We start from the raw sequence: 11,202 nt of genomic DNA on the forward strand, positions 1-11,202 counted from the left end.
GGGAGGTGCGCCCGCTGGCGCTTTTTTTGTTTCCCCGGTTATTTCGAAGCATCGCCCCTCTCACTCTCTCTCATGCCCCCGGTCCCGCGCTCTGTTCGTTTGTCCTGGGGACACCACCGACGCAGACGCACACACGGGACGGAGTCCCGCGCGCGCAGATAAAGCGCTCAGTACGCTTCTGCATCCTCGTCTTCCCTTCCCCCTCTCTCTCTTTTGTGGCGCGCCTACGCGCATGACATTGGCGCAGGCAGCGCGCGTCGTTTGTTTTTCGTGTGCGTAGCGCACCGACTCGCACACCACTGACAGGGCAGCATACGTGCGCGCGCACCACACAGGCGCGCTCTCGCGCGCCCAACCTCCACCTCAGCATATTGACTCTCTCCCCTCATTGCCGCACCACCTCGAAGACAGCAGAGGACGAATCGATTCAGCTGAGGAAGCAATACCACTCGGAATCGGCGCGAATCACCTCGAGCCCCACGCCACGCGGGTGCACGCCTCCGCGGCTGAGTGGGCAAGAGCGCGCTGCGCGAATTCGAGCTGCGCGTCTGTCCAGGGTGGGTGGGTTGGGGGGGGGCGATGCTGCCGTGAGTGCCGAGGAGACCATCATACACATGTACAGAGGGATAGAGCACACTACACTCTCACTAGAAGCGCTTGCGCACATCGCAACGTTCGCGCAAGCAAAGGCGGTTAGTGACAGACGATGCCTAAGGCCGACGGCGAGGAGGGCATCGAAGTGTACCTCCGCATCAGGCCGCCGCCGACATGGCAGCAGAGCCGCCTGCTCGCCACCGACGGTGGCGCTGCTGCAACCGCCAGCTCGCTCGGGGCAGCACGAGGGACAAGCCACTCCCCTCTAGCCTTCGAGTACGATGTTGAAGAAGACTTCGAAAAGTCCGTCTTGCACCTGCACACTGCCCAGCGACTCGTGCAGGAAGCGCAGCGGACGGCGGCAGCGACGGCGACGAGCCTGCCGCCGTCCTCAGTCCCGGCGAACAACCCACGCGGCGGGGGTGGCATCGGCGGCAGCATCCGCAACGCCGCTGTTGTCGACGACGTGGTGAACAACACTGTAGTCAACTTCGAGTACCGCTTCAGCCGCGTCTTCAAGCCGAGCGCCACGCAGGTGGACGTCTTCACGACCGTCGCTAAGAGCTGCGTGGCGTCGGTGCTGGACGGCATGAACGGCACCATCTTTGCCTATGGCCAGACGGGCAGCGGCAAGACGTATAGCATCACGGGCGGGACAGAAAGCTACGAAGATCGAGGCCTCATTCCACGCGCCATGGCCATGATCTACGAGGAAGTCGCACGACGGCGCGAGGGCGACGGTGGTCGACGCAGCAGCAGCAGCAGCACCGGGCTGGCAGTGAACGACGGCGGCCACGCGGGTAATGACGATGCTGGCGGCGGCAGCGGTGCCACGACGTACACAATCACCATGTCGTACCTTCAGATCTACAACGATAAAGGGCAAGACCTGCTGAACCATGGTCGCGACGCTCGCACGCTGGAGGAGCTGCCTGCGGTCACGATCCACGAGATGGAGGACGACGTGGTGCTGAAAGGGCTCGAACAGCACAGCGCCCCAACATTGGCCGACGCCCTCAACCTTCTCTTCCTCGGCGACACGAACCGCCTGTACTGCGAGACACCAATGAACAAGACGTCGTCGCGCTCGCACTGCATCTTCACCATCTACCTCGAGGCCCGCTCGGCCCTCTCCTCGGTCGTGCGTCGCTCGAAGCTTAACCTCGTCGATCTCGCTGGTAGCGAGCGCGTGAGCAAGACGGGCGTCTCAGGGACGATCTTGACGGAGGCAAGGCACATCAACCTCTCTCTTCACTTTCTCGAGCAAGTTATTGTGGCGCTCAGCGAGAAGGCAAAGGGGGTCCGCGACCACGTGCCGTACCGCAACTCGTTCCTGACCATGGCGCTGCGTGACAGCCTCGGTCGCAACTGTAAAACAGTCATGCTCGCCACGGCGCACATTGTAGCCTCGCAGGTAGCGGAAACCATCAGCACATGCCAGTTCGCGCAGCGCGTCGCCATGATTCGGCAAGCGCCGCAGGTGAACTTGGAGACGGATCCGGTACTGCTCGTGCGCAAGCTGCGCGCGGAGGTGGCTCAGCTGAAGGATGAAGTCGCATACCTTCGCGCGAACGGCAGCGGCAACGGCGCCGCACTCGCAGCTGATCGCACGCTGACGGCGGATGAGAAGAGCGTGTGCCGCGGCATGGTGGATGCGTACATCCAGAAGGCTGCTGTGGATAACGACTGGAGCTCTCGTCTCACCGGCTTCGACGGGGATATGGCTCGCATGTATTACTGCTATGAGATCCTGCGTGAGCGTCTCGTGCGCGAAGGTCGTGATGTAGATGGTACACACCACGGTACGCAGCAGCAGCAGCCGCAGCACTTGCGGCTATTGGAGCAACGGTTGGCAGACAGTGAAGCGCAGGTGACGGCATTGCGGCGCGCTCTGCAGCTCAAAGAAGACGAGATGCAGATGCTGCTGACAGTGTTCAAAAAAGCGGGGCACGCTGGCGCATCGGCTAGGGGGGGCGATGACGGCCTCCCCGCCGCCTGTGCGCAGTACAACGCGGAAGCGCAGACACCGCAGTGCCGTGGCGGAAGTGGAAAGCTCGAGGGCGTCCCGCGTGGACCTTTTGTGTTCGGGGCGTCGCGAGGCGGCTTCGGCGGTCAGGGCGCGAGCGCTGACGGCACCCACAACGACGAGCAGCAGCAGCAGGCAGAGGCCTCCCTGCGTCAGAGCATTTATCGTGACGCTCAGCACTTATTAGCTCAGCTGCGCCGATCTTCTGGCGCGGCGCGTACGCAAGCTGCGGTGGCCGCGACACCACCGCAGGAGGTTAGGGCAGTCGAGGCCGCGCTGGCCCGCGTCACCACTCTTGCGCAGGAAGGCCGGTTCACGGAAGCTGAGGTTGCAGCCGCGACAGAGTTCCTTGAGAGCAAGCGTGAGTGCCAGCGACGCGTCGAGAAATCGCACGAGCGCTGCGAAGGCGGCCGACGCGACGAGGGCGGCGGCGGTCGCAGCAGTGGTGCCAGTGATGGAGACAGCCGTACTGCGGTGGATGTGCTGATGGACGAGCAGCTTGTGCAGGACCGCGCGCAGGCGTTCGAGGCGTTCAAGGCATCGTACGCGGGCCAGCACGCGGTGGAGGAGACGAAGCAGCTGCTCCGTCCCAAGTACGCCGCTTGCAAAGCCACGGCGCAGCAGCTCAACGCCTGCGTGGACACCATCAAAGAGCTGAAACACAGAATTCAGCGACGGCGAGCTGAGCGGGCGGCAGATGGGTGCGACGTCGCGGATGCCGAGGAGGGCGCGTGGCTCGAGGAGCTGCGTTCCACTAAGGAGCGCTACAACTTACATTCTGCGCAGCTGCGGCAGGCCAAGGAAGAGATCGACGGCATGCACGCCTACCTCCAGCACGCACAGGAGCAGTTGGTGCACGAGTTCGAGCGGTGGTTCCGTGCGCGGCAGGAGCAGGTGCAGCTGGCGATGCGGCAGCAACAGCGGCACGCGCAGCTCCAGCATGAGCAGGCGCAACGAGCAGTAATAACAGATGGCTTGCGAGCCGCACTCGGAGCATGGCCGAACGATGCCCCCTCGGGCGAGAAGCAGGAGTCAGGCGTGTGCGCCGCGCCGCCGTTGTCGCTGCATGGTGACGTCAGCGAAACTGCGAGCGCAATCAGTCAAAGCCATGGCGGCAGCGGAGCGGCCCTCTCGTCATTGCTCTCTGCCACCCAGCCACAACGCTCCTACGCGCACTCGGCCCACAACTCCATGAGCACAGTGCCACTCCCGCTCAGCATGAACGGCAGTGGTGTGCTACCGTCACCGCTGCGGCCATCCACTTCAAAAGAGCTTGTGCGCGGCGAGCGCCGCTTGGCGTCGCTGCCGGCAACCGTGCTGACTACACAGTCAGCGAGGGCAGCAATGACGTTGAATGACGGGCAGCCGCGCTCGGCGGATGCAGCCTCGGCACGCCTGTCGCCGCCTACAGCGCATCGAAGCGGCGCCACCGAAGTGGCACCGGCGGGGTCGCTCGCGCGGAATGGCTGGACAGCCGCGTTGCCGCCTCCCGGGCCTTCGTCGTGCACCCCCATCGTCAGTCCTGCCGCAGCAGCCGCGGCGGCGAAGGTCAGCGCGCCGTTACTGACGGATAGCCGTGCGGCAGCGGCACCGAGTCCGACGCGACCGTTTCATCTTCTGCCTATTGGTGGCACAGCCCCCTCTGTCGCCCTCGCCAACAGCAGCGCCTCCGCGCCGGCTGCCGAAAAGAGGCCCAGCAATCTTTACTTCCCGAGATTTCCGTCGACCGGCAACGCCGCCGCGGATGCGCAGCTGGCGGAGCTTTACAGGGCGAGAGAGGCAATGCGCCAGCAGCTACAGAGAGACGGTGGAAGCGCGAGCGAGACGTCGGAATGAGGCGGGCGGGCAGGCGAGCGTCACCGTTGCCCTTCGCTGGATTGGAATGCATACTTGCGCACGTCGAGCTCCCATCGGTTGACTTCACACACACACACACCTCCTCCCTTCGTACCCCATCTCCTGCGCACTTCTCTCTGAGGGGTAAAGTAAGGTCTGTGCGTCCCTTTGTAAGAGGGTGATCGCGCGATTGAAAGGGGCTCTTCGCCCGTCAGGTTCGTCGGCCGCGCCGCGGATGACCCTCATGCATGGGTAGGAAGGGGAGGGGGGACAGAGGAGGTGGAGAAGGTAAAGCACAAACTGATCTAAGGCGATGGCGCTTATCGGCGAGCTGCTCTCTTACCTCCCTCGCAGCCATCCGCCAAGTCGGCGCTATGCACTTGACTTCCTTTTTTGTGTGTGTGAACTTATCCCCAGCCCCCGTCCTGCACTCCCTTCACTGCACGCAGCACAGACGTGTATCGCGCACCTTCTGTCTTCGCGTGCTGCCCGCCTCCGTCCTCCGCGGCGTGCGCTTCTTTACCACCATCTGAGAGAGCACGCGCGCGAGAGAGAGACACACACACAAATCGTGCAGCTCATCCCTGTTCATATTTCCTCCCCCCTCCGCCTCACCCCCACCCCAGTCTCAGCGTCATGGCCTCAACACTGCTGCCGGAGAAGCGGAAGGGCACCAAGGCAGCAGCGGGAGCAGCGTCCCATCGCAAGGGCGGAACGAATGGTTGCGGAAGCGGTGGCGTTGCACACGTGCGCGAGGGCCCTCAGCACACGTGGAGCGAACCTCTCATGGAAGCCTGCCTTGCCTGCGATGTGGCAGCGGTGCGAGAGCTGATCGAGCGCGGTGCCGACCCAGTCAAGGCGCGCGAGGTGCCACCCATGAGTTACTACACGGGTCTTGTCATTCAGCAGCTGCAGCTCCGACAGCAATGCTCGTCGGAGGCGGGGCCGAACGTGGTGCCACTCGCCACTGATCAGCCATGTGGGGATGCATCACCGCAGCAGCTGGGCCCACTGAACAGCACGTCGCCGAGCCCGCCGCCAGCTGCCGCTGCCGTCGAAGCCCCCGACAGTCTCCCACCACTGGCGGCGATGCTGCTCTCCGGCCTCAACACGCCGGCTGCTCTCGAGGTGATGCAGCTGCTCATGCAACACGGTGCGAGCGTCAACGACACCTTTTCTTTCTCCACACCCCCCGTGGCCGCCGCACGGTCAGACACGAATGTCGGCGAAGACGAGAGTGGGGGCGGCGCAGCTTACGGGGGGTCGGCGAGCGGTGGCAGCGGGCGCAGCAAACGAAGCCACTCCACCGCCGCAGATTTGAAAGGCAGACTACAGACTGGAAAGGGGAAGCTCTCAGCCGCCGGGGTAGCCCCTCCTGCGGCTAGGGCGTCGAGTGCAGCTGGGTTCGCCCCAGGCGGTGCCGCCGTGAGCCCACCCGAGGCACCACATTATGAGGAGAGCACCGTCGTTGGCTCAGTCCTGCACTACGTCGTTGCCCACGGCGACCACGCGCAGCTCATGCGCCTTCTTCTCGCAGCCGCGACTGCACCGTCGCCTTCCCCATCGCTTGCGCTGCCGCACGGCCAGCAGCTGCCAGCGGATGAGCCCCGTGCTGGTGGCCCCTCATCGGCGTTGCAGTCTCCCTTTCCTGTTCCGCTTCCATACAGCCTCCTGCCTGCCGTGGAGGCGGAAACGGTCGTTGGTGCATTGTGGTGGTATTACCTGCAGCGCGCCGGCGGCGCAGCAGACGCTGCCGGCCTGAACGGCTTGCCGTCTCTGGCAATCAGTACCGGCGCGCAGCAGCCGCGCAAGAGCCGAGCCGTGAGTAACGCCGCCACCGCGCCAGTGACGCTACCGGCTACAGCAGTCCTTGCGGCACAGGCGGCTGCTCCTGTGAGCGCCTGCAGCCTCGTATCGCCATCCGCGGCGGAGGCGGTCCTGGCCGCGCTCCAGCAACTGCTGCTGCAGCGCCGGACGAGCACCGGCGGCTACCGCGGCCTGCCCATCCTCATGAGTGCATATCCGCAACAGCAACAAAAAGCGGAGGGCCGATCCGAGCCTGGCGTCGAGGCGGCCGCGGGCAGCACCCGTACAGAAGGCGCGGTGGCACCGGCCGGCAGCGCCGCCACCGTCCCGTGCCAGTGGTGGAACCTGGCGAGCCTGTGCGATGTCACGGGTGCGGTCTCGGCGAAGGATTTTCGCCACCGCGCGCTGCTCGACTTGGGGCTCCTCGACTCGTGTGGCCGCTCTGCAGCGGCGCTCGCGCTCGAGCGCGGCGATGCGCTGTCGGTGCGTCTCCTCTCTTTCTTCGGCGCGCATGCCCCCTTTGATGTGCCGGTGAGCGCATCACAGACGCGCCTGGCGCGCGCCTGCACCCACGGTGACGTCGCCCGCGTCGAGGCGCTGCTCCGCCAGGGGGATTCACTGACGCAAATATCCGCAGACGGCCGCTACACCCTCGTGCACTACGCCGCCGCACAGCCAAGTGTGCTGCGCACGCTGGTGGCGCACGGGCTGTCGATGGAGATCGAGAACGCCTTTGGGGAGTCAGCGCTGGTGTCACTGCTACGGCACGGCACGGCGCGGAACGACTCACGCTATGTGCAGACCCTTCTGACGCTCGCCGCCGCCGTAAGCAGTGCCTCGACAGATGGGGCAGCGAGCGCGGCCACAGCGAGCCTCGTGAACAGCATGAGCAGCACTACCGCAGCCAACGCCGTGCGCTTTGCGCAGCTGTCGGCGGCGGCGCAGCGTAACATGATACTCTGCCCACCGGCGCCCATGGCCGCGCTCATCGGCACAGCAACGGGCACGGCGGCCGCGCATCTTCGCGCCATTGGCAACAACGTTAGCCACAGCTTGGTCGCACAATCGGCGACCGGCAGCAACAGCAGCGGCGGGAGCAACGTCTCACGCCCCTCGGCACGTCAGTCCTTCTTGGGGGGGCGCGAGGTCGGCACATGGTGGTCATTCCTTCCCCCCACGGCGACGACGGCCGATGTGCTAGACACGCTGCTGCGTGCGGGCGCAGTCATGCACGGCTTTGTACCGGATGAGGAGCTGGACTTGCCGTACGTTCTGTTCGCGGAACGGCAGGCGTCGGCGAGAGGGTGGAGCGGCTGTGACAGCGGGCTCGCGTCGGCGGCGGACGAGGACGACAAGGTCGAGGATGAGGGCAGCAGCAACGGTAGCGTGGAGGAAGGCGGCAGCGCAGACGGCGAGGATGACTACCGAGACAGCGACAATGACGGCAGTGGGGCTGACACCGGCCGCGATAGGGCGAGCCACAGGCCACTCTCTGCCTCTGGGGCCACGATCACGCCAGCCTTGGAGCAGCGCTTTCGTGGCAAGCGGCGGCCGCCGCGTTCCGCCCCGATGCCGGCACGACTGCCGATGCGTCTTACCCCCCTTCAGCATGCCATCGTCGACTACCACCCCGAACTGATTCGCCGGCTCCTGATCGACTACCGCGTCGACCCCATGCACCGCGATTCACAAGGCGCGACGGCGATACACTACGCCGCCCTCTGTACGCACGCGCAGTCTGTGCTGGAGCTGCTGCTCTCGCCGCAGGTGCTGGCACCGAACACAGGAGGCTATGGCAAGGGCCGCCCGAACACTGCCGCTCCTGACGCGTTCATCGCTGCTGCGTCAGCAGCCGCAACGGGGCCTTCTGGCATCCACATAGATCTCAACGCTGTTGACATGGCCGGCCGCACTCCGCTCTTCTACGCCGCCTACATTGGCAACACGACGGCGGTGCAGCTTCTCATGCGCTTCGGCGGCGCGATGCTGCTGTGTGGTAAGGCGGACAAGGATGGATACACGCCGCTGCATGTCGCGGTTCAGCAGCAGCACGCCGACATTGCGGAGCTGCTCATCCGACACTCGAACCAGTTGCTGAGTAGCGCCACGGGAGGAGGGCGTGGGCAGCCGGCGGATATCTTCGCGGAGCTTGCCGCCACCACCAACAGCGCGGGGGGTGCGACCGGGCGCCCCTCGCGCGGAGGAGCCCGGCGCGCCTCGCGCCGCGGCAGCAGCAGCACCTCTTTGGCGGCGAATGGTCACCACAGCACGGGCGGGTTGCTGTCGGCGGGTATGCCCGGTATCACCAACCCGGAGCTGCTTGTAAACGTGGAGGCGGAGGAGCGCGTTACGCACATGACAGCGCTCGAAATGGCGATCAAGGCGCAGGATCTGCAGAAGGGGCAGCTCCTCCGCATTGCCTCGGTGCTGCTCACCGAAGCGCAAGCGAGCCCGCTGCGGCCGAGCGGGCTGCCCAACGGTGGCGCGCTTGTACACCGCACCGTCGCCGATGGGGCGGTGGAGATGACGGAGCTGCTCTTGTCGCACTTTGCGGATCCGAACGAGGTGGATGACGCGAACGAAACGCCGCTTTTTCTTGCGCTCCGACTCGCCCCGCCCGCGCCGGCACCTCAGGCGAACGCAGCAGAGGAGCTGCAGCAGTACCGCCGCCGTCGCGCCTCCCTCCTTCGAGTTCTCTTGCAGTATGGCGCGACACCCTACGCGCAGAGTGGCGTTCACCTTCAGACGCCAATGCACCTCGCAGCGAGCAGCCTTGGTGACGCGGACGAGGTCATCCAGCTCATCTTCTACTCGGTCCCCGACACGGGCGGCAGCATCGGTGTCGCGCGGCGGCGGCGCGAGCAGCAAAAGAAGTGCCGAGCGGGGTCGCACACGACGGACGGTATAGACGGGTCGTCACCAGAGGACACCCATTTCCTTGGGCCCAGCGAAGGCGGCAGTAGTAGTGCAAGGAGGCGCCGCAGCAGCAGCGTCACCGTGTCTGTGCCAGGGCGCAAGAGCCTATTCGAGCGCCGCATACGGGACCGGCGCTCACAACAACAGCAGCAGCAGCGCCGCGCCGCGCCGCCCTCTTCGTTGCAGGGCAGGGCCTCGAGCACATCCCCGGTGTCCCGCCGCAAGCCGTGGAAAGGTGCTGACGCCCTCTCAGAGAACGAGCGCAGTGGAAGCCTCGTCGACTTGGATGGGCTCATCGAGGATCAGGCGTCGCTGGCGGAGAGCAGCTTTGGCGCCCGTGAAACACACAACAGCAGCTTTGCCAGCGTAGAGCAGGCAAGCCCGTCCCAGAGCCTGACGCGCACGGCAGAAGAGCCCGCGCCGCAGGACGAGCACGAACGACTTCTGCAGCGACTGGCGCAATGGCAATGCGCGGATCACTTGCTAGAGCCGGAGAAGTACTGGATGCTGACGGATGCCCAGGGCCGAACGCCGCTTCACATCCTCTGCAGTCGCGCTTCGCACGCCCTCCAGCGCATGCCAGCTGTCCTGAGGCTTCTCGAAGACCTGCAAGCCGTCACGCGCAACAGCTCGGCAATCGCTGCCATGGAGGCGGGGATCTTGGACGGCGCCCCTGATGACGACCATGTGCTTAAGTGGTGCTGGCGTCTCCCCGACGCGCGCGGCTGCACGCCGCTGCACGCAGCAGCGAAAAGCGGCTTCGTGGAAGCGGTGGGGTGCATTCTTCAGCAGTCTCCGCGAAGCGCCTTCGCCGTGGACATGCAGGGCCGCACACCACTGCACGACTGCATGCTGATGGCCCCCTCGGCAACCGCTGGCGCGGCCGTCTCTGCTGAGGTGCATGGCGGCCTCGACGAGGAGGCGCAGCACAAGGCAGCTGAAGAGAAGGCGGCGGAAGAGTCTGCCACGCGGCTCCGCCGCATGCTGTCGCTGCTTCGCAGCGCGGTCGCCGCCGCGGAGAAAGTGACGGTCGGAACGGCGAAGTCGTCGGTGTCGCTGCCGCTGCAGGGGACACCGCTCCGTCTCGCCGCTGTCAACGTCCTGCCGTCACTCTCGATGAAGACGATCGCGCCAATGAGGAACGCCGCGGCGCCGCACTCCTACATTCAGCGCGCGGTCGCCTCCCTCGTGCAGCCGTCGTCCATCACAGCTGAGCTGCAGCGTTGGCAGCAGTCGCGTCACTGGGGATGTCCTGCCCTGGCCGTGGAAGGTATAGGCAGCGGCGGCGCCTCAACCTCGCCGATCCCCGCGAGTGAGTGGAAAGCGTACGCGCAGCTTCCAGATGGGCAAGGGCGGACAGCGTTACTGCTGGCGGCGGAGGTCGGCAATGCCGTCGCCGCCCGAGAGCTCCTGAAGACCTTCTAGGAGACGGGTGAAGAGGGAGGCATGCGTGGATGAGTCGCACTACCCGCTGCGTGGCTTTTCTCTTTGTGTCCCTCTCCACCGATCGCCACTGCCGACCCCTCCCCCCCACACACACACACCTTTGAGAGAGACGGGGACTCTCTCGACTCGCTCGTTCCCATTCCCGCTGCCTTTTATTCGCGATGTACACGATGCTGACTCGCCCGCCCCATCACCACACACTATCCGCTCGAGCCGGCCTTTCGACTCTCTGACCATTACGCCGTTGCGCGCGTCCCCCCTCCTCCTCTTCCCTCCTCCTCCCACACACACACACGCCCTCTCTTCCTATATGCAGATGTACATGTGCGCGTGCGTGTGTGTGTGTATGTGTGTCGCTCCGAAATACGCCTTGAAGGACCTCCTCACTCAGCGCGATGGGCCAACCTCACATGTAATGGTAGCGCACTTTAACGTGCCCGTTGTGTTGAGGTGGCACTAGCGGCCACGCGGCATCCTTGACGCCCCTGCGTCCTCCCTTGGCCAGCCCCCTCCCCCGCGGACCTTTCATTATTCCTCCCGCTCAGGCCATGCGGAGTGTCACGCAACCGCCAGCACTG

At 65.2% G+C, this 11,202-nt stretch overlaps 2 protein-coding genes across 2 annotated transcripts; both read left to right on the forward strand.

The window, feature by feature from the left end:
* Positions 1 to 706: 706 nt before the first annotated feature.
* LSCM1_07740 (uncharacterized protein) lies at positions 707 to 4,456 on the forward strand (the record flags this gene model as incomplete). The annotated part of the gene is made up of 1 exon (XM_067325099.1): positions 707 to 4,456. One exon carries the CDS (start codon positions 707 to 709, stop codon positions 4,454 to 4,456), a length of 3,750 nt encoding a protein of 1,249 aa, XP_067181304.1.
* A 636-nt stretch (positions 4,457 to 5,092) lies between these two features.
* Positions 5,093 to 10,603, forward strand: LSCM1_07741 (uncharacterized protein; the record flags this gene model as incomplete). Its single annotated transcript, XM_067325100.1, has 1 exon — positions 5,093 to 10,603. The coding sequence occupies one exon, from the start codon at positions 5,093 to 5,095 to the stop codon at positions 10,601 to 10,603; it is 5,511 nt and encodes a 1,836-aa protein (XP_067181305.1).
* Between the last annotated feature and the right edge of the window lie 599 nt (positions 10,604 to 11,202).

Source organism: Leishmania martiniquensis, chromosome 5 (genome assembly GCF_017916325.1).
Source record: "Leishmania martiniquensis isolate LSCM1 chromosome 5, whole genome shotgun sequence".
Taxonomy (NCBI): Eukaryota; Euglenozoa; class Kinetoplastea; order Trypanosomatida; family Trypanosomatidae; genus Leishmania; species Leishmania martiniquensis.